This window comes from Temnothorax longispinosus, chromosome 7, assembly GCF_030848805.1.
Source record: "Temnothorax longispinosus isolate EJ_2023e chromosome 7, Tlon_JGU_v1, whole genome shotgun sequence".
Lineage (NCBI taxonomy): Eukaryota > Metazoa > Arthropoda > Insecta > Hymenoptera > Formicidae > Temnothorax > Temnothorax longispinosus.
In genome coordinates, this window is record NC_092364.1 from 18215732 (window position 1) to 18239221 (window position 23490).

Here is a 23490-nt window from a genome sequence, read left to right on the forward strand (position 1 = left end):
GTGAACAGCTCGACATTCGTCTCGAGCGGATTCGTCTCATGCGGATTTTCTCACGCGTTCACTTATTAGCGATGCGCAGCGAGGAGACGATCACGAGACTGCAGAATAACGCGAAGATGACGATGCACTTTCTCTTCTTTGCATAAGCATTAAGCGAAATTCTTATCTCGCTTAACGATGAAAGTTTTAATTTATTATTTTTACATTTATTTATTATTGAATTCTAGTGAACTTGGTGTTAAATCACGCATACATTTATGTTAATGTTTCTCTCTTGTCTATGTTTCTCATTAGTCATTAATCCTTACTGCCGTTTTGATCTCATTAAAGTTGCAAGCCGTTGAAACGCACTTGGATAAGTCGAGAGGAGCAAGAAACGCATGCTCGCGTTTCTTTCGTCGTCTACCTAGTCTCCGGACTGAAAGTTACGCGATAGTTCGTCTTATCAAAGTTCTAAGAAAGACGGTTCAAAAGTATCGGCTGCCGCCGGACAATTCGCGCTCTCAGCTCCGTCAACTGTATACACGATCTAAAACTTTGTACGTTCTATCTGCGTTTTATCTGTCACGCATATACATATATTCGCTCAATAATAACAACAGTAGTAGTTGCAAATAGTAATTAAAATTTGCCATTCTTTTTGAAAATCTTTTAACAGAGTTAAATATGAGATATGAGAGCTTAAAGGCGATCGATATGTATATCAAAGACAATATTTGTTGGTAAAAATATATATCTACATATTAATATTATATATTAAATTTTTAAAAGAATTCAAAAATGAATTTAAAGAGTATAACACTACTTTTTACTATAAAATAGAGGAAAGTTTTTTCTAATCTATTATTAAAGTTACTTATATATATTCTTAAAATTTGTAGAATATCTTCAATTTTTGAAAAATCAATGATTGCAAAAATATATAGTGATAAGTGAACTGAAAGATCAACACCTTTTTACAGAGTTTTATTTTTTCCATTCTTATCGAGTTTTAATCTTTATGTCTCATTTTTCGGAAGACGTTCGTACGCGTGTAACTTAATTCTCTTAGACCGTATATTGGGATCACGCTTCGTCGCATCCTTCGCCTCGCGTTAACGCAATTTAAGTCACGATCGGCGAGCAGGTGCATATCGGCGCAACTAATCTTATTAATTATTACTCAAAAGGCGAGGAAGCGTCGCTTCCTGCTGTTTTATCACTCGTAAACATAACTTATGCCACGTAAGCCAGTGTGTTTCTATGACGTAGAACATTTAACAGAAGATTAGTCGAAAGTCTTTTGAAGATCCTGACTCCATAAATCATAGCTTTTAAATCATCATTTTAAATCGATATATTTTTACTTAAGACTTTTTATTTTTACATAAAAATTTAGATTTGCTTACGTACAAAAATAGCGAGTTCTATATTAAATATAATCAACAATAAGTAATAATCAATCTATGTTGTCGATTTTTCCAACTATTGTTCACAACAATTTTCTCCCTTGTTTCAGGCTAGTCGTACGCTCGCAAATGGCGAGTACCTGCTGCCGTGCCCAAGGTGCAGCTTTCCCTGTCACGTGGATAGCGAGAAGAATGTGGGTGCCTGCTCGAGGCAGGGCTGCTCCATCGAGTTCTGCATCTCATGCTCGTCGAAGCCACACGCGGGCCCATGCAAGACGCCCTTACTAGCCACCCCGACGAAGCGCAACAAACGCCTGATCGTCGGCTCGAGGCAGAGCAAACGGAATCTGCGACGACTGTAAATCGATTCCTCTTCCCTCGGTCGATCCGCGTTCCGATCGTTCGCGAGGAGAGAAGAACTAGTCTAGCTACGGAGTCGCGTCAACTCTATCGAGAAAGGGAACAAACGTGTATTATAGACAAGATATATATATACCGTAAACGAAAGTCAAAAGTAATTTTATAGCCTAATTTGAAAGATAAATTAATATTTTAGTAATTAACTTTCCCGATTAGTTTATGGAATGCGAAACTGATACGACGTTATCGTTTGCGTATCGAGACGAATTCGGTTGCACACCGTAGCGATACGACACATCTTCATAGCTCGAGAAATGCCCTGAGGGTGCTTTCGTATAGCATATTAACCTACGAGGTGGCATAAGCGTATTTAACCGCCGTAAATGCCGCTTATGAATGATTTTTAAACGTCGTAAAATCCACGAACGCCATAATTAGCCCCGATCCGTCGACACCACGAGGAGGCTTGATGCCGAAGTACGGCTTAAATCTCCCGAACGACATCGGCGGATGCGCAACCGAATCCTTCTCCAGTCCTCCTCCTTCTCGTCGATCTTCGGAGTAAGTTCCGCCCCGAGCGGTGCAACTGAACGAAGGAGAACGAAAGAGATAGAAGGGGGCGAGAGAACGAGAGGCTAGCGGTCAGGGGGAGAGCGTACCCCTCGGCGGAGCACGGAGAGAAAAGAAGAAAATGCGAATGCGGGAGGGAAGGGAGAAATGAGAAGCCATAAAGGCAACGGTCGTAAAGCCACGTAAGGTACCGGCGAAACACTTTGCGTCGCCCGGATATTCCGCTTTTTACCCGGGCGCTCTCGGTATCTTAATGAAGACGGGGAGAGAGTCGGTCGAGGGCCCGCGCGCGTTTCTGCGGCCAGGGCTTGTCCGCAGAACCGCTCTTTCTCCCTCCCTCCCTCTTTCTCTCACGAGAATCGTAAAACATAGCAACCGCCGGGACGGTCGCGAACTCTGATGTCCGTCGAGATGCGAACGAGACGAATTCTTTCTCATTCGTCTAACGACACGATACGGCTTACCTTTCTCACGTGTAAACGTTAAAAACGTAGTTTCTATTCCTTCGGACGGACGTTTCTCCTTCAACCCCCTGCTCAACAGGACATGAGCAGTTTAATTAATCCTTGCTCTTAACGGAACATTTAATACTGAATTCGCGAAAGAAAGGGTGAGAATAGGACAGATTTTGATAAAGTCTTGAAACATGACTCTATATTTTGTCATATACGATATTCATAGCAAATGAGAAAGATTAGAGTGACAAGTTAAATATGTGTCCTCTAAAATCCCAAATTTACAGCGTGATCTCACGTATCACTTTTTCTTTTGTATGTCGAGTAAATATTAAAATTACATTTTACAAAAGTCCACGTTCTCTTCTCTCTTCGACGCGAATCTGTAACCGTACTCTCGCTCGATTCGCTCAATAAGTATGAAATTGCATGGAAACAGATATAATAGATACAAGTGTGCGAGAAGTAAAAGAAACAGTGCCAGAATGGGAAATGACTGTTGGAAAAATGTGGATGGTTATATAATTGCCAAGAGAATTGTTATCCCGCAATAATATGAATAGTACATATTTTAATAATTTCGTTTTACGTTATCTGATGGACCAACGAAGAAAAGAGATTTTACGAGAGAACGAGAAATTTGATGTCACAGGAAATAAAAGATTCCTCTTTGCTCTGCACTTTCTGGATGTCAGAAACCGGTACAAAGAATTCTACACTTGTGCCATGATTAAGTTCGCGCCATAATAATTGCCATATTTTAAAAACTGACATAATTACAAGGGAGAAAGAAACGAGCACGCGTTTCGGCATCTTTCGTCCTCGAGTAAAATCCTCAATGGGGTGCCATATCATATCGTTTTATTCTATTTTCTTTTCTTTTTTTTCGTTCGTGCATCTTTTAATCCAAGTCTGTCTAAACGTTTTCGTGTCTTTTAAAAGTAGCGTTAGTTTGTCCCGTGTTTGTACTCTTATTTTTATACCGGTGTACGCGAAAAAAGACTGCATGTAAATAACCGAGAGTGATAGTAATATATTTTGTATTTCGTGTAAGCGCGCGGCAAAGTCTCGTAATCGGTATTTTATTTGCGCTATGTTCTTGTTAAAATGATAATGATACGTTTATTATATTATACGATTAATGATGTCTCTCTTCACAGGTTACTGTGCGGTCTTTATAAAAAAAATTTGACCGATAAATTTTAATTATTTCATTTTTATTTTTAATTTAATAATTATTTTTTTATAAGTGGCAAAGGAAACAAATTTTATCATTCTATTTTTTTCATTTAAATTTTTGCTCTCTTGTGCTCTCTAAAAAAAATAGATATAGAAGTTATTCGTTATCACGATACCCACGAAATAATTCAAGTGAGAACATTCTATTAATAATATCACGATTTATACGAACAAAAGGGATATTCGTTAGAACCTTTTAAATTATTTATATTGGATATTTTTTTTAACTTTTTATTGGTATTACCTAAATTAAAATTTGATATTTTAATTGGAAGACTCGAATATCATTATTTTACATAATTTCAAATTTAACTAATGTATAATATACTGAATTAATTTATATCGATTAGCTAGTTCGTCTGCGTCATTAAGTTATAACATTTCAATAAAAGAAAATCCAGTTTTTCTTTCGATACGTAATTACAATTTACATAGATTAGTACAACCAAGAACTGAGTAATCGGTTTCGATGCTTCAATTCATATAAGCAATATTCCGTTTGGTATCTTCAAACAATGATTCATGAGCTTTAATACTCAGGAGATATTTTGGCAGGAATTCGATGCATTCTTTAGTTTAAGTTATATTTAAAAAGAAAATCTTTAGCCATGAGGAAGTGATACCAAATAAAGTGCCTCAATAAGCAATAAGAAAAATATTGATATTTTTATAAAAGCGAACATATTTTCATGTTTAGTATATAAGTTTTGTAAAGCATTTGCTCGAAGATATTCTTCAACAAAACGCAAGAATGCTCAATACTCCCCTTCGCATTATTTAGATATTATTATTATATTTTATATTTGAAGAGTTTCGAATTCCTACGTTAGAAACAATTTTAAAAAATGCGTCTAGAAGTACCGAAGAATTATAGCAAATATGTATTAATTGAATGTGTTGTAAGCCCTTTCAGGGTAGGTTCCTGTATTGTCAATTAAATATAGTATTTTTTTCGCGTAATCGCGTGTGTTCTTTTTTTTATCTAAAACTAATGATAGGCTTATATTAACTTTAAATAAATATTTATTCCATTGCAGATATAAAATTATAATTTATAGCAGTGTGTTTACATAATCAGTTTGCAGAATGTTGTATAAATTATTTATCTAAGTCAGAAATTTCCATAATTCTCTGAATATCATAGCTAAGAAGATCATAATCGTCACTATTCCATATTTTGCGTATAGTACTCTGAAAATTTCGTATACTACTCGTTGTACAGGAGATCTTAGTGCCGGAGACACACCTTTACCGACCGGTTCTCCTTTCATAGAGAACTTCGTCGTTTCTGTAATCTTTACGTCGACCATTTTTCCCATGTACTCCTGCTTCATGGGAATTAACACCTGTTCGTAGAATTTGTTATGGCCAACGTAATGCTGCTTATCGTGCGATACCTCCGTCACTAGCACCTTCTGCATCAGTCCCACTTTGTGTCCGTATGGCTCGTACGACTGGAAGAATTCCGACAGCCTTTTGGTTCTCGTCTTTACTTTCTGCGCGGGTACCTTCGGCATCCTGGCGGCAGGCGTGCCGGGTCGGGAAAAGAACTGATTGATGAAGAGACTTGGAAACTTGTACTTCTGACAGAGCGTCATCGTCTCCTCGAAATCCGCTTCCGTTTCCGTAGGAAAGCCGCATATGATATCCGTGGCGATAGTCAGACCGGGCACTCGCTTACTCAGAAAGTTCACCACGTGCTCGAATTCGGCGCGCGTGTATTCTCGCTTCATGTCAACCAGCACCTGGTCACTGCCGGACTGCACTGGAATATGTAGAAAGCTATAGACTTTGGGATGCTGCAGGATCTTGGCCATTTCGTCCAAATGCTCCAGGATGTACGGTGGATTGGTCATACCGACGCGCATCATGCAACCGTCGGGGATCACGTCCACCAATTGCCACAGCAGTTCCGGCAGGCTGGTGCCAATGTCTCTGCCGTAAGCGCCTGTATCCTCGGATGTGAGCCACAGCTCGCACACACCCTCCTCGAAAGCCTGCTTGGCCCGCTCGACTATCTGCTCCGGTGGATAACTACCCAGCTCACCTCGCGCATGCTTCGTCTTGCAGTAAGTGCACTGATTCAAGCAGCCCGTGTTAATGGCTATAATCTCGATGAGCGGATTCCGGCGCACCTTTGGAAGACTCAGCGAAGCACCGCCTGTCTTCTTACCAGAATCCTTCTTCTGCCGTAAGAACCTGACTGTATTTCCTTTCAAGGTTTCTTCCACGACTTCTACCACTCGATCAATTTGCTGCACTCCAATCACACTCAGTCCTTGAAGGAAAGAAGATTTTGGAGCACCTTGCGGCACACATCTGTAAGATACAAATGAAATATTTACTTAGAATTTTGGACCGGCTCCAAATAATTCTTAAAGTTGAGAAAGAAACTGTAAAATTCTATACATTTATTTTCAATTCAATACAAGTATTAGATAAAATAGTGATATAAGTCTGTTTTCTATTGCTAGTTCTGACTGTTGCTGGTTCAGGATCTTTTCGTTTTAATGTGGAGTAAAAAAAATAAACTCTGAACTAGTACGGCCAGTTCGGCAATAGAAAACAGACCCTATATCACAATGCGTTATCAAATTCTTGTTCCATTATTATGGTTGTACAGCTACATACCCAGCGACTACGACATGCTTGCCGATCTTCTTCCCATGCTCGATTTCATTCCTGAATTGATCTTCCGCAGGACTCTTGACAGTGCAAGAATTCAAAAGCCACAAATCTGCCTTCAGTTTATCCTCGGTCAAATTGTACCCGTACGTCGCCAATTGACCGGCCATGTATTCGGTGTCCGAACTGTTGTGCGTGCATCCCCACGTCTTCACGTAGATCGTCTGCGTGCCGGGTATTATACTAGACAGGATAGACGGCTGCGGCGACACTTCTTCCTGCAGCTGCTTCTGTCGCTTCGGCCGTATAGTGATATGTTTCCGCGAGCTGTACCTCTCCTTAGGCGTTATGTCCTGCGACGCGATTAAATCCTCGATGTCCTCGATAATATCCTCGCATGGAGCAGGCATGTTCGCCGAATGTAAAAATGATCTCTAAAGAAGTTGTCTGCCGCAATCTTGAACAAAACGTGTCACGAAACAATTTGAGGTTAAGAGCACGTGATCTTTAAACTAATAAATTCAACACAAACTGTCTTCTGGAACTTCTGGAAAATTATAACAAATAATAAAAATCTTAGGTTATTACATTGTTCAGTTATTGTTTATTCCTACTTCAAGTGTAAAAGGTAACGATTTCAAGAATAAAATTAGATTACGGTAGGTTAGGTTACTTGAAAAAGTTTTGATGTGTGTTGTACTGCCATCTAGGTGTACTTTCGTTTATTAGAAAATAAATAAGAAGTTAGATTTTATCGCTAATCGATACAATTTATATATCAAAAGTATATTGAATTTTTCCGAGAAGTTTCTGAAACACAGAGATATTATTCCTAATTTATAAGAATATAAATATTTGAGATACCTAAAATATCGACGATTTGTGATTTATCGGCATGTATTGATAATCTTTTTATCCAGAAAACATGATGACGTATGAAATCATCTAAGAAACTTCTTGAACTTTTAGAAATGTCTTATGAAATTATTATGAAGATATTAAGATATCCATATGACATGAGACATTAAACAGCGAAAGAAAATTATGTTTTTTCTTAAATCTGCGACAGATAAATCTTTTAAGATTAAAAAAAAACGATAAGAAATTGCACTGATAAAAAAAACTGTGCCTTTGAAAAATATTTGTGACAAGAGGGAACTAATATTTCATAAGTAAATACAATTTCAAGCAATGTATTTTTGTGGTTTTAGATAACTTTTTTGCATTTAAACGCGCTTCCAAGTTGTTCGCTTTTAATAATTTATAATAATTTACATAATTCGATATCATATTATTTACAAATTTAATGTGATTAAATATTATAATAAGAATCAATGTAATGTTTGCGATTTCAGAGTCTTGACGCTGAGGTGCGGTAATTAGTGCTCTTAAATATATGTATACAATAATACCTAATATGAGATTGGCGAGACGTATGTATCCCTTAAATTATCTAAAATAACTTACCGCTTTAAAAGTTTTTTTTCCCCTGCCTCTTTATAACAGCATTAACATAATAATAAAAATAGCTTTATAATTATGTCTTACTTTTTTCATATTTTGAAAGATATATGTGTATATGTATGTTGCTTCTTATATGTAATGTAAAATCATTTCTAGGGTTCTTGAGTGGTTCTAGCGTAGATTACGTCTTCCATGTTTTACATAAACCTATTTCTTTACCGTATTTCTTTACAAATTGCGCGATAAGGGTCAATATACGGCTATTTGTTACACCTGATCAGATATTATTATTCCGACTGGAGAAGAGACTCTAGATTCTCTTATAGGTTTTCGTACAAGATGAGATATGAATAAGTATGAAATAATTAAACACAAAATTTCTTATGTTATAGTACATAAAATTTATTGTTATTGGTTATATATTTTTATTTGACAAATAATAGATATATTTCATGAAAAAATATTTTTATGTAATTTATCGATAAATGACAATAAAAGTTAGATGTTTTTCAATCATGATTTTTAATTATGTACAATGTTTTAAATTTTCTATGCTTTTATTATTATCATTAATAAAATGGCCTGCACATATCTTGGAAAAAATTCGATTTCTTTTAGAATATTGTTTTTTGACATCCTTTGTCAGAATTAATTATTAAATATAATTCTCAATTTATTCATTTTAGTACTTAATTCTCGTTTAAATCAATTACTTTTAATCAGGAGTTCTTGTTTATAATAGACTAGGAGTTACGTATAATAATCAGGTTATTTAGACAAATATATAAATAGTATATAATTGGATTTCCAACAGAGCCTCTACTGAACAAGTATATAAAAATTATTATATCTTTACGAAGATATTAAAACAGATTGTGTGTGTGTGTGTGTGTGTTTGTGTGCGTGAGACTTTACGATAAGTCAATATAACTGATACCGTAAAACGTAAAATGATATAGAGCATTATAAAAGTTTTAATTTGTAATTCTTAAAAAAATCTGTAACAAATAAATCTTTCAAGATATTAAAAGAACAAAGATTATCGTATGTAAAACCGTTAGACATATTAGAATTAAAGACTTCGGAAACATAGAAACATTTCGACCAGGAACAGCTTATTCGTGAAAATATTTTTGTTTTGGGATGTTTCTCATGTCGAACGTTTCCTGGTCACCTTTTATACATTACTCCAATCAGTTGGAATCCTACCGTTGGAGAGCGTTGACGACTTCTTGGGAGAAGATTTGTACAACAATGTCTTATTCATCTTGCTGATTTTACTGACTTTTATTCAGCTAGATTTTGACTATCAGGCATTAGTCATTTTTAGCACAACGTGATATTTGGATTGAAGAGGTTTGATCATAATTTTTTTCCTATAATGAATATTCTTAAGTTAAAGTCTATCGAGAGATATGAGCATGTATTTGATTTTTGTCGTGCATTATACATAACGGCAATGTTAAGCGCGTTTGTATATCCATTCTTATTAAATAACTTTAGTATATATCCAAAGCTATATATTACACATTGCTGTACAATATTGAAATCTTTATAGGCAAATTTTATTGCTGCTTTCATATATTGTTTAAATACAATAAATTAAACTGCAATCAGTATACAAAAACACCCTTGTTTCGTATTCAGTAAACTGATGTATGCAAGAGGAAAGAAATTTTGAATCTAGCAATAGTGTGTGAGTGTGTAAAAACTTATATAATTAAACTAACAATTTTATTAATTTAACAGGTAATAATAATTATTAATCATTAAAAGTTATTTCGCCAAAGTGGTGTGGAGCATTATAATCTCGAAAAATATTCGGAATTTAAATTATAAGAAATCTATTCTCATATAGCCATCATGTGGCGGATAATAATGTTGTGTATCGTGACCATGAGCATAGCTACCGTTGACAAGGTTAGCTACGAAGGTTACAAACTCTTTAGCATGGTCCCGAAAACAAAGCGGCATATGAGCATACTTAAATATTTCGAAGATGTGGGTGATGTAAGTAAACTTAGATGAAAATAAAAATTTAGATAAAAATAAAAATACAAACAGTTTGTATGCAAATTTCTTCTCCTATAAAGGTATTAGTTTTGCACTAATTAATTTTGCCATTTAATATTTGAAATAGCAATTCTCATGCATTCTATATTATGTATCTGGAAACAAAATGAATTTCTTAGATATTCAAATTAATTTGCAAATTAAATGTCATGAAATAAAAAATATAAATCAGAAAAATGTTAATATTTTTTCAATAGATTTAAGATTAAGTTTTAGTTAAATAAAATTGCGAAAATTAATCTTATTTACAGAATAGCTACTGGGAAAGACCAAGTGTGATAGACAGAGAAGTGCTTCTTATGGTACCGCCGCGCAATTTGAATAGCTTTTACGGTCTTATGATCGATACCGAACTCGACTATGAAATCAGAATTAACAATATCCAGAAAGTAATTGACTACGAGACGATCTCTCAGAATAAATCGCAAGGCTTTGATTTTGAACAATATCATACTCTCGAAGAAATCTACGATAATCTGGAAGAGCTAGCCAAGAAATACCCCTACCAAGTGCAGATCATCGTAGGCGGTAGAACATATGAAGGACGCGAGATCAAAGGCGTAAAGATAATCTCTGGTGAAGGGAAACGTGGAATCTTCATCGAGGGAGGCATTCATGCTAGGGAATGGATATCGCCGGCGACTGCCATGTACATCCTGCATCAATTATTGACTAGTAGTAATTTTGACGTGAGATATTTGGCTGACACTTACAATTGGTTCATTTTCCCAGTATTCAATCCCGACGGATACGTGTTCTCGCATGTTAAGGTAAGATTTGTTTTATGATATTATACGGCGTTATCTATTATTATTATTCTAATTGTAAGTTGAGATCATTTTCATAAATAGGCTTTCGTTGATATTTTCTATATAGGACCGATTATGGAAAAAAAATCGCAAACCGTCCAGTGATATCTGCATTGGATCGGATCTCAATAGGAATTGGAATTTTCGATGGAATTGTAAGTATTTAACGATTAGAACAGTATAATAAGTAATTGAATAACTTTATCGAAAGTTCAGATTATTGTGGGACCTTCGAAATGCTAATCACATCAAGATTTATTAATGTAACATGGTAACTTGACATTCTCAGCTACTGGCTCTAGCAACAATCCTTGCGATGACGATTATCCCGGAAGTGAGCCATTCTCCGAAATAGAGATAAAAAGCATATTTAATTATATGCTGGAATCCAATATCGATCATTATTTTAATACGTATATTTCGCTCCACGGTTTTTCTCAACAATTGCTGTTTCCTATCACTACGAATTTATCTGACGCCTATTATGAAAAAGTAAGAAATTGTATTAATAAATAAGAGTGGTGCCTTTGAAAAATATTTATGATAGAAGGGAAATAATATTTTAGAAGCAAGTACAATTTTAAACAACGTATATTTGTGATTTTAGAGATAACTTTTTCGCATTAAACGCACTTTCAAGTTGCTCGCCTTTATAATAATTTATATAATTTGAAATTATATTATTTGCACTGCAATGTGATATAATATTGTAATAAGATTTATTGTGCGATTTCAGCATCTTCACGGTCAGATGATAACTAAGGCTCTTCAACGGAGGTACCATACCCAATATGAGATAGGAACAACTGACGAACATAGTATGTAAATTCTTAATTATCTAAAATAACTTACCGCTTTTTAAAATCTTTTAAAATCTTTTTTTTTCGTCGCTTTACAACAACATTAACATAATAAAAATAACTTTATAATAATGTCTTACTTTCTTTATATATGTACATGTAAAATTAAAATGCTTACCATCGTATTTCATCATATTAAAATAATTGTAATTTTGAAAGGTATATGTCGCTTCTTATATACATATAATGTAAAATTGTTTTTAGGGTTGAGTGGTTCTAGCGTAGATTACCTCTTCCATGATTTCCGTAAACCTATTGTATTTCTCTACAAATTGCGCGATAAGGGTCAATACGGTTTCTTGTTACCACCTGAGCAGATTATTCCGACTGGAGAAGAGACTCTAGATTCTCTTACTGCTGTAATGCTTTATAAAGGAACTTATGGAGAAATGATGGAACAGTGAATTTTTGTTGTTATAGTATATAAGTCTATTGTCATTGTTATTGATTATATATTTTTATTTGATAAATAATAGATTTGTTGCATAAAGAAACATTTTTATATAATCTATCGATAAACGACAATAAAATTTTGTTATTATGTTTCTTAATTATGTACAATATTTTAAATTTCCTATGCTTTTATTATTGTTATTAGTGTTATTACAATATATTGAAAAACAATATTACTTTACGATTTTGATCATAGTTGCCGCTCGGAAGGTCTACGAAAATTACAAAGTTTCTATGATCATCTCGTGTGAAAAAAGAACAGATTAAAATACTTTCAAGCTACAAATAATAGTAAAATAAAAGTAAATTATTTGTAAACGGCGAATTATTTATAGAACCATCTTTTTGAAAGTTATTACTATGCTAATTTTTACACTTACAACCGAAAGTATAAAATCCATAATCGATGATTCATTAATTTTGTTGCATGTTTTTTGGGCATGCATTTGTTCGTGTTATAAGTATTGTTTTTAATACGCATATGTATGTGCATATATATAGCTGCAGTTTGAGTTAAAAACGTTTTATGTTTGAAATCTTTAGTCTAGTTCGTTCAAAGATTGATTAACGGTTTTACGGACAATATTCTTTGTCAGTATCTTAAAATATTTATTTGTTGCAGATTTAAAAGAAACGTGTAACTTTCTTTTACATTTTAATGCAAGACCTTCAGTGAAGAGACAAGATAAAACAGCGAAAAAAAATTACGTTGTCTTTTTAAAATACTTTGCAACCAGATAAATATTTCAAGATATTAACGAAGGAACAAAGAATATTGACTGTTAAATCGTTAGACAACTGTTAGACATATTAGAATTAAAGACTTCGGAAACATAAAAACATTTCGACCAGGAACAGCTTATTCGTGTAAATATTTTTGTTTTGGGATGTTTCCCATGTCGAACGTTTCCTGGTCACCTTTTATACATTACTCCAATCAGTTGGAATCCTACCGTTGGAGAGCGTCGTCGACGTCTTGGGAGAAGATTTGTACAATAATGTCTTATTCATCTTGCTGATTCTACTGACTTTTATTCAGCTAGATTTTGACTATCACGCATTAGTCATTTTTAGCACAACGTGATATTTGGATTAAACAGGTTTGACCATAATTTTTCTCCTATAATGAATATTTTTAAGTTAAAGTCTGTCGAAAGAATTGAGCATGTAAGTATTTGATTTTTGTCGTGCATTATATATAAAGGCAATGTTAAGCGCGTTTGTATATTCATTCTTATTAAATAATTTTAGTATATATCCAAAGCTATATATATTACACATTGCTGTACACTATTGAAATCTTTATAGGCAAATTTTATTGCTACTTTCATATAATGTTTAAATACAATAAATTAAACTGCAATCAGTATACAAAAACACCCTTGTTTCGTATTCAGTAAACTGATGTATGCAAGAGGAAAGAAATTTTTAATCTAGCAATAGTGTGTGAGTGTGTAAAAACTTATATAATTAAACTAACAATTTTATTAATTTAGCAGGTAATAATAATTATTGATCATTAAAAGTTATTTCGCCAAAGTGGTGTGGAGCATTATAATCTCGAAAAATATTCGGAATTTAAATTATAAGAAATCTATTCTCATATAGCCATCATGTGGCGGATAATAATGTTGTGTATCGTGACCATGAGCATAGCTACCGTTGACAAGGTTAGCTACGAAGGTTACAAACTCTTTAGCATGGTCCCGAAAACAAAGCGGCATATGAAGCTACTTAACGATTTGGAAGATGTGAGTGATGCCGAAGTAAGTAAACTTAGATAAAAATAAAAATTTAGATAAAAATAAAAATACAAACAGTTTGTATGCAAATTTCTTCTCCTATAAAGATATTAATTTTGCACTAATTAATTAATATTTAAAATAGCAATTCTCATGCATTTTATATTATGTATAAACAAAATGAATTTATTAAATATTCAAATTAATTTGCAAATCAAATGTCATGAAATAAAGAATATAAATCAGAAAAATGTTGATATTTTTTCAATAGATTTAAGATTAAGTTTCAGTTAAATAAAATTGCGAAAATTAATCTTATTTACAGAACAGCTTCTGGGAAAGACCGAGTGTGATAGACAGAGAAGTGCTTCTTATGGTACCGCCGCACAATTTGGATAAATTTTACGAAATTATAGACGATTTCAATACTGGACGAATTTTGGATTGGCTAAGCAACGATACCATACTCGACTTTGAAGTCAGAATTGACGATATCCAGAAAGTAATTGACAAGACGATCCCTCAGAATAAATCGCAAGGCTTTGATTTTGAACAATATCATACTCTCGAAGAAATCTACGATAATCTGAAAGAGCTGGCCAAGAAGTATCCCAACAAAGTGCAAGTTGTCGTAGGCGGTAGAACATATCAAGAACGCGAGATCAAAGGCGTAAAGATAATCTCTGGTGAAGGGAAACGTGGAATCTTCATCGAGGGAGGCATTCATGCTAGGGAATGGATATCGCCAGCGATTGCCATGTACATCCTGCATCAATTATTGACTAGTAATAATTCGGACGTGAGATATTTGGCTGACACTTACAATTGGTTCATTTTTCCAGTATTCAATCCCGACGGATACGTGTTCTCGCATGTTAAGGTAAGATTTGTTTTATGATATTATACGGCGTTATCTATTATTGTTATTCTAATTATAAGTTGAGATCATTTTCATGAATATGCTTTTTTTGATATTTTCTAGGATCGATTATGGAAAAAAAATCGTAAACCGTCCAGTTGTATCTGCTTTGGATCGGATCTCAATAGGAATTGGGATTTTCGGTGGAATTGTAAGTATTTAACGATTAGAACAGTATAATAAGTAATTGAATAACTTTATCGAAAGTTCAGATTATTTTGGGATCTTTGAAATGCTAATCACATCAAGATTTATTAATGTAACATTGTAACTTGACATTCTCAGCTACTGGCTCTAGCAACAATCCTTGCGATGACGATTATCCCGGAAGTGAGCCATTCTCCGAAATAGAGATGAAAAGCATATTTGAATATATGGAATCCATTATCGATCATTTTAATACGTATATTTCGCTCCACAGTTTTTCCCAACAATTGCTGTTTCCTATCACTACGGATTTATCTGACGCCTATTATCAAAACGTAAGAAATTGTATTAATAAATAAGAGTGGTGCCTTTGAAAAATATTTATGATAAAAGGGAAATAATATTTTGGAAGCAAGTACAATTTTAAACAACGTATATTTGTGACTTTAGAGATAACTTTTTCGCATTAAACGCACTTTCAAGTTGCTCGCCTTTATAATAATTTATATAATTTGAAATTATATTATTTGCACTGCAATGTGATAGAATATTGTAATAAGAATTATTGTGCGATTTCAGTATTTTCACGGTAAGGTGATAATTAATGCTCTTCAACGGAGGTACTCTGGCCAATATGAGATGGGAACAACTGACGAACATAGTATGTAAACCCTTAATTATTTAAAATAACTTACCGTTTTTAAAAATTTTTAAAATTTTTTTTTTCGTCTCTTTACAACAACATTAACATAATAAAAATAACTTTATAATAATGTCTTACTTTCTTTATATATGTACATGTAAAATTAAATGCTTACTATCGTATTTAATTATATTAAAATAATTGTAATTTTGAAAAGTATATGTTGCTTTTTATATACATATAATGTAAAATTATTTCTAGGGTTGAGTGGTTCTAGCGTAGATTACCTCTTTCATGTTTTCCGTAAACCTATCGTATTTCTTTTCAAATTGCGCGATAAGGGTGAATACGGTTTCTTGTTACCACCTCATTTGATTATTCCGCATGGAGATGAGATACTAGATTCTCTTATTGCTGTAATGCTTTATAAAGGAACTTATAAAGAAGAAATGATTGAACGCTGAATTTTTGTTGTTATAGTATATAAATCTATTGTTATTGTAATTGATTATATATTTTTATTTGATAAATAATAGATTTGTTGCATAAAGAAACGTTTTTATACAATCTATCGATAAACGACAATAAAATTTTGTTATTATGTTTTTTAATTATGTACAATATTATAAATTTTCTATGCTTTTATTATTGTTATTAGTGTTATTACAATATATTGAAAAACAATATTACTTTACGATTTTGATCATAGTTGCCGCCCGGAAGGTCTACGAAAATTACAAAGTTTCTATGATCATCTCGTGTGAAAAAAGAACAGATTAAAATACTTTCAAGCTACAAATAATAGTAAAATAAAAGTAAATTATTTGTAAATGGCGAATTATTTATAGAACCATCTTTTTGAAAGTTATTACTATGCTAATTTTTACACTTACAACCGAAAGTATAAAATCCATAATCGATGATTCATTAATTTTGTTGCATGTTTTTTGGGCATGCATTTGTTCGTGTTATAAGTATTGTTTTTAATACGCATATGTATGTGCATATATATAGCTGCAGTTTGAGTTAAAAACGTTTTATGTTTGAAATCTATAGTCTAGTACGTCCAAAGATTGATTAACGGTTTTACGGACAATATTCTTTGTCAGTATCTTAAAATATTTATTTGTTGCAGATTTAAAAGAAACGTGTAACTTTTTTTCACATTTTAATGAAAGACCTTCAGTGAAGAGACAAGATAAAACAGCGAAAGAAAATTACGTTGTCTTTTTAAAATACTTTGCAACCAGATAAATATTTCAAGATATTAACAAACGAACAAACAATATTGACTGTTAAATCGTTAGACAACTGTTAGACATATTAAAATTAAAGATTTTGGAAACATAAATATATTTTGAGCGCGAACAGTTTATACACGTAAATATTTTTGTTTCGGAATGTTTCCCGCGTCGGACGTTTCCTGGTCGGCTTTTACAGTCGTGACCATGGGCATAGCTACCGCAGACAAGGTTAGCTACGAAGGTTACAAACTCTTCAGCATGATTCCGACAACATTCACGCAATTGATGCTACTTAAACAATTCAAAGAGATGGGTGACGCCGAAGTAAGTATAGACCATTTAAATAAATTCAGATAAAGATGCGCACTGGTCACTTGCAATTTATATTAGTTTTGCACTATTTATTTTTGTCAGTTATTATTTAAAATAGCAATTCTCATGCATTTTATATTATGTATCTGGAAACAACCAAATTAATTTCTTAGATATAAAATAACTTGCAAATTAATTGTCATGAAATAAAGAATATAAATCAGAAATATGTTGATATTTTTTTAACAGATTTAAGATTAAATTTCAGTTAAGTAAAACTGCGAAAATTAATCTTATTTACAGAATAGCTTCTGGCTAGAACCAAATTTGATTGACGGAGAAGTGTTTCTTATGGTACCGCCGCGCAATTTGGATCAATTTTACAAAATAATAGAAGGTTTCGAAGTACCAATTACGGATGAGAACGAGTATGGCTTTTGGGACGATTTCAATTTGAACTTTGAAGTCAGAATTGACAATATCCAGAAATTAATCGACGACGCGACTACTCCTCAGAATAAATCGCAGGGCTTTGATTTTAAACAATATCATACTCTTGAAGAAATCTACGATAATCTGGAAGAGCTGGCCAAGAAGTATCCCAACAAAGTGCAAGTTGTCGTAGGCGGCACAACATATGAAGGACGCGAGATCAAAGGTAATCTCTGGTGATGAGAAACCTGGAATCTTTATAGAGAGAGGCATTCATGCTAGGGAATGGATTTCGCCGGCGACTGTCATGCATCCTGCATCAATTATTGACCTGCAGCGAAGATTCGGATGTGAGATATTTGGCTGACACCTTCAATTGGTTCATTTTCCCAGTATTCAATCCCGACGGATACGTGTTCTCGCATGTTAAGGTAAGATTTATTTTATGATATTATATGGCGTTATCTATATATTATTGCTATTCTAATTATAATTTAAGATCATTTTTATGAGTAGGCTTTCTTTGATGTTTTTCAGGATCGATTATGGAAAAAAACTCGCAAACCGTTCAGTGATATCTGCATTGGATCGGATCTTAATAGGAACTGGGATTTTCTCTGGAATAGTATTTATTTAACGAATAGAAGAGTAATAAATAATAGAGAGAGAGAGAGAGAGAGAGTAATAAATAGTAGAAGAACGTTATCGAGAGTTCAGATTATTTTGAAAGCTTTGAAACGCTAATCATAATAATATTTATCAATGTAACATTGTAACTTAACTTTCTCAGCTACTGGCACCAGCAACAATCCTTGCGATCCAGATTACCCCGGAAGTGAGCCATTTTCTGAAATAGAGACAAAAAGCATATTTGAATATATGAAATCCAATGTCCGTAATTTTGATTCGTATATTTCGTTCCATGGTTTTTCCCAGCAATTGATGTTTCTTTACGGTCGTATGGATTTTCATGACTCCTATGAGGACTTGGTAAGAAATTACATGGTGCATAAAAGTGCCTTTGAAAAGTATTTATGATAAAAGGGATATAATATTTCAGAAGCAAATACATCTTCAAGCAATGTATTTTTGACTTTATATAACTTTTTCGCATTAAACGTTTTCAAATTATTTGCTTTTATAATAATTTATATAATTCAAAATTATATTATTTGCAAATTTAATGTTGTAATTAAATATTGTAATTAAATATTGTAATGGGAATCAATGTGATGTTTTTGATTTCAGTATCGTCATGATAGTATAGTAATTTATAAAGCTCTTAAAAAGAGGTACAATACCCGATATGAGATTGGAAATATTAACGATTTCTACCGTATGTAAATCCTTAATTATCTAAAACAATTTACAGTTTTAAAAATTTATTTTCTCTTGTTTCTGTATAACAACGTTAACATAATGAAAATAACTTTATAACAATGTCTCATATTTTTCACATATGTACATGTAAAATTAAAATGTTTACTATCGTATTTCATCAGATTAAAATAATTGTAATTTGAAAGATATGTATGTGTGTTGATTCTTATACATGTAATATAAAACCATTTCTAGAGTTGAGTGGTTCTAGCGTAGATTACGTCTTCCATGTTTTACATAAACCTGTCGTATTTCTCTACAAATACGCGATAATGGTCAATACGGCTATTTGTTACCACCTGAGGAGATTATTATTCCGACTGGAGAAGAGACTCTAGATTCTCTTATAGGTTTTCGTACAATGAGATATGAATAAGTATGAAATAATTAAACACAAAATTTCTTATGTTATAGTACATAAAATTTATTGTTATTGATTATATATTTTTATTTGACAAATAATAATCAGATTATTTAGACAAATATAATAGTATATAATTGGATTTCCAACAGAGCCTCTACTGAACAAGTATATAAAAATCATTATATCTTTACGAAGATATTAAAACAGATTGTGTGTGTGTGTGTGTGTGTGTGTGTATGGTGTATGTGTGTGTGTGTTTGTGTGCTTGAGACTTTACGATAACTGATACCGTAAAACGTAAAATGATATAGAGCATTTAATTTAATTATTAATAGATATATTTTTATATCACTTAAAGATAAAAGTTTTAATTTGTAATTCTTAAAAAAATCTGTAACAAATAAGTCTTTCAAGATATTAAAAGAATAAAGATTATCGTATGTAAAACCGTTAGACATATTAGAATTAAAGACTTCGGAAACATAGAAACATTTCGACCAGGAACAGCTTATTCGTGAAAATATTTTTGTTTTGGGATGTTTCTCATGTCGAACGTTTCCTGGTCACCTTTTATACATTACTCCAATCAGTTGGAATCCTACCGTTGGAGAGCGTTGACGACTTCTTGGGAGAAGATTTGTACAACAATGTCTTATTCATCTTGCTGATTTTACTGACTTTTATTCAGCTAGATTTTGACTATCAGGCATTAGTCATTTTTAGCACAACGTGATATTTGGATTGAACAGGTTTGACCATAATTTTTTTCCTATAATGAATATTCTTAAGTTAAAGTCTATCGAGAGATATGAGCATGTATTTGATTTTTGTCGTGCATTATACATAACGGCAATGTTAAGCGCGTTTGTATATCCATTCTTATTAAATAACTTTAGTATATATCCAAAGCTATATATTACACATTGCTGTACACTATTGAAATCTTTATAGGCAAATTTTATTGCTGCTTTCATATATTGTTTAAATACAATAAGTTAAACTGCAATCAGTATACAAAAACACCCTTGTTTCGTATTCAGTAAACTGATGTATGCAAGAGGAAAGAAATTTTGAATTTAGCAATAGTGTGTGAGTGTGTAAAAACTTATATAATTAAACTAACAATTTTATTAATTTAGCAGGTAATAATAATTATTGATCATTAAAAGTTATTTCGCCAAAGTGGTGTGGAGCATTATAATCTCGAAAAATATTCGGAATTTAAATTATAAGAAATCTATTCTCATATAGTTATCATGTGGCGGATAATAATGTTGTGTATCGTGACCATGAGCATAGCTACCGTTGACAAGGTTAGCTACGAAGGTTACAAACTCTTTAGCATGGTTCCGAAAACAAAGCGGCATATGAGGATACTTAACGATTTCGAAAATATGAGTGATGCCAAAGTAAGTAAACTTATTGTTAGATAAAAATAAAAATTTAGATAAAAATAAAAATACAAACAGTTTGTATGCAAATTTTTTCTCTTATAAAGGTATTAGTTTTGCACTAATTAATTTTGAAATAGCAATTCTCATGCATTCTATATTATGTATCTGGAAATAAAATGAATTTCTTAGATATTCAAATTAATTTGCAAATCAAATGTCATGAAATAAAAAATATAAATCAGAAAAATGTTGATATTTTTTCAATAGATTTACCTAAGATTAAGTTTCAGTTAAATAAAATTGCGAAAATTAATCTTATTTACAGCATAGCTTCTTATGGTCCTTCTGGGAAAGACCAAGTGTGATAGACAGAGAAGTGCTTCTTATGGTACCGCCGCACAATTTGGATCAATTTTACAAAATTATAGACGATTTCAATACTGGACGAATTTTGGGTTGGCTTAGCAACGATGCCATACTCGACTTTGAAGTCAGAATTGACGATATCCAGAAAGTAATTGACGAGACGATCCCTCAGAATAAATCGCAAGACTTTGATTTTGAACAATATCATACTCTCGAAGAAATCTACGATAATCTGGAAGAGCTGGCCAAGAAGTATCCCAACAAAGTGCAAGTTGTCGTAGGCGGCAGAACATATGAAGGACGCGAGATCAAAGGCGTAAAGATAATCTCTGGTGAAGGGAAACGTGGAATCTTCATCGAGGGAGGCATTCATGCTAGGGAATGGATATCGCCGGCGACTGCCATGTACATCCTGCATCAATTATTGACTAGTAATAATTCGGACGTGAGATATTTGGCTGACACTTACAATTGGTTAATTTTCCCAGTATTCAATCCCGACGGATACGTGTTCTCGCATGTTAAGGTAAGATTTGTTTTATGATATTATACGGCGTTATCTCTTATTGTTATTCTAATTATAAGTTGAGATCATTTTCATGAATAGGCTTTCTTTGATATTTTCTAGGATCGATTATGGAAAAAAAATCGCAAACCGTCCAGTGATATCTGCTTTGGATCGGATCTCAATAGGAATTGGGATTTTCGGTGGAATTGTAAGTATTTAACGATTAGAACAGTATAATAAGTAATTGAATAACTTTATCGAAAGTTCAGATTATTGTGGGATTTTCGAAATGCTAATCACATCAAGATTTATTAATGTAACATTGTAACTTGACATTCTCAGCTACTGGCTCTAGCAACAATCCTTGCGATGACGATTATCCCGGAAGTGAGCCATTCTCCGAAATAGAGATGAAAACCATATTTAATTATATGCTGGAATACAATACCGATCATTTTAATACGTATATTTCGCTCCACGGTTTTTCTCAACAATTGCTGTTTCCCAGTAGTCCGTATTTAATGGATCACTTATATCATGATTTGGTAAGAAATTGCTTTGGTAAATAAGAGTGGTGCCTTTGAAAAATATTTATGATAAAAGGGAAATAATATTTTAGAAGCAAGTACAATTTTAAACAACGTATATTTGTGACTTTAGAGATAACTTTTTCGCATTAAACGCACTCAAATTGCTCGCCTTTATAATAATTTATATAATTCAAAATTATATTATTTGCACTGCAATGTGATATTGATGATAATATTGTAATAAGAATTAATGTGCGATTTCAGTATCTTCACGGTAAGATAATAACTAAGGCTCTTAAACAGAGGTACCATACCCAATATGAGATGGGAACAACTGACGAACATAGTATGTAAATTCTTAATTATCTAAAATAACTTACCGCTTTTAAAATCTTTTAAAATCTTTTTTTACGTCTTTTTACAACAACATTAACATAATAAAAATAACTTTATAATAATGTCTTACTTTCTATATATATGTACATGTAAAATTAAAATGCTTACCATCGTATTTCATCATATTAAAATAATTGTAATTTTGAAAGATATATGTCGCTTCTTATATACATATATTGTAAAATTGTTTCTAGGGTTGAGTGGTTCTAGCGTAGATTACCTCTTACATGTTTTCCATAAACCTATCGTATTTCTCTACAAATTACGCGATAAGGGTCAATACGGTTTCTTGTTACCACCTCAGCTGATTATTCCGACTGGAGAAGAGACTCTAGATTCTCTTATTACTCTAATACTTTATGACGGAACTCATGAAGAAACTTATAAAGAAATGATTGAACACTGAATTTTTGTTGTTATAGTATATAAATCTATTGTTATTGTTATTGATTATATATTTTTATTTGATAAATAATAGATTTGTTGCATAAAGAAACATTTTTATATAATCTATCGATAAACGACAATAAAATTTTGTTATTATGTTTCTTAATTATGTACAATATTTTAAATTTCCTATGCTTTCATCATTGTTATTAGTGTTATTACAATATATAGAAAAACAATTACTTTACGATTATGATCATAGTTGCCGCTCGGAAGGTCTACGAAAATTACAAAGTTTCTATGATCATCTCGTGTGAAAAAGGAACAGATTAAAATACTTTCAAGCTACAAATAGTAAAATAAAAATACATTATTTGTAAACGGCGAATTATTTATAGAACCATCTTTTTGAAAGTTATTACTATGCTAA

At 32.6% G+C, this 23490-nt stretch overlaps 4 protein-coding genes and 1 pseudogene across 9 annotated transcripts in view; 4 read left to right on the forward strand and 1 right to left on the reverse strand.

The window, feature by feature from the left end:
- LOC139815887 (uncharacterized) overlaps positions 1–4873 on the forward strand; it is a 37871-nt gene extending 32998 nt beyond the window's left edge. Inside the window, exon 2 of the mRNA XM_071783133.1 lies at positions 1499–4873. Within this exon, the coding sequence (XP_071639234.1) occupies positions 1499–1750 (252 nt within the window). The 3' untranslated portion in view covers positions 1751–4873. The remainder of the gene's footprint in view (positions 1–1498) is intronic.
- A 139-nt stretch (positions 4874–5012) lies between these two features.
- LOC139815885 (threonylcarbamoyladenosine tRNA methylthiotransferase) lies at positions 5013–7355 on the reverse strand. Of its 2 annotated transcripts, none has more exons than XM_071783131.1 (3): positions 7226–7355; positions 6644–7094; positions 5013–6331 (listed from the first exon to the last, which is right to left on the reverse strand). In XM_071783131.1, the coding sequence occupies exons 2-3, from the start codon at positions 7045–7047 to the stop codon at positions 5119–5121; spliced, it is 1617 nt and encodes a 538-aa protein (XP_071639232.1). In that variant the 5' UTR covers positions 7048–7094; positions 7226–7355; the 3' UTR covers positions 5013–5118. The 2 variants fall into 2 exon arrangements, with proteins under 2 accessions (XP_071639232.1, XP_071639233.1); XM_071783132.1 differs by lacking the exon at positions 7226–7355 and adding an exon at positions 7170–7188.
- A 131-nt stretch (positions 7356–7486) lies between these two features.
- On the forward strand, positions 7487–12404 carry LOC139815888 (zinc carboxypeptidase-like). Of its 3 annotated transcripts, none has more exons than XM_071783135.1 (9): positions 7487–7809; positions 7993–8070; positions 9299–9457; positions 9960–10111; positions 10426–10944; positions 11051–11138; positions 11273–11475; positions 11720–11801; positions 12048–12404. In XM_071783135.1, the coding sequence occupies exons 4-9, from the start codon at positions 9965–9967 to the stop codon at positions 12245–12247; spliced, it is 1239 nt and encodes a 412-aa protein (XP_071639236.1). In that variant the 5' UTR covers positions 7487–7809; positions 7993–8070; positions 9299–9457; positions 9960–9964; the 3' UTR covers positions 12248–12404. The 3 variants fall into 3 exon arrangements, with proteins under 3 accessions (XP_071639236.1, XP_071639235.1, XP_071639237.1); XM_071783134.1 differs by having other exon boundaries at positions 7488–7809; positions 9851–10111; XM_071783136.1 differs by lacking the exons at positions 7487–7809; positions 7993–8070; positions 9299–9457 and adding an exon at positions 9661–9797.
- Positions 12405–12877: 473 nt separating this feature from the next.
- LOC139815884 (uncharacterized) lies at positions 12878–19505 on the forward strand (annotated as a pseudogene).
- Positions 19506–19974: 469 nt separating this feature from the next.
- On the forward strand, positions 19975–23435 carry LOC139816645 (zinc carboxypeptidase-like). Of its 3 annotated transcripts, none has more exons than XM_071784291.1 (7): positions 19975–20228; positions 20619–20888; positions 21199–21765; positions 21868–21955; positions 22090–22292; positions 22542–22623; positions 22868–23435. In XM_071784291.1, exons 2-7 carry the CDS (start codon positions 20736–20738, stop codon positions 23077–23079), a joined length of 1305 nt encoding a protein of 434 aa, XP_071640392.1. In that variant the 5' UTR covers positions 19975–20228; positions 20619–20735; the 3' UTR covers positions 23080–23435. The 3 variants fall into 3 exon arrangements, with proteins under 3 accessions (XP_071640392.1, XP_071640394.1, XP_071640395.1); XM_071784293.1 differs by having other exon boundaries at positions 20622–20888; XM_071784294.1 differs by having other exon boundaries at positions 20731–20888.
- Positions 23436–23490: the final 55 nt, after the last annotated feature.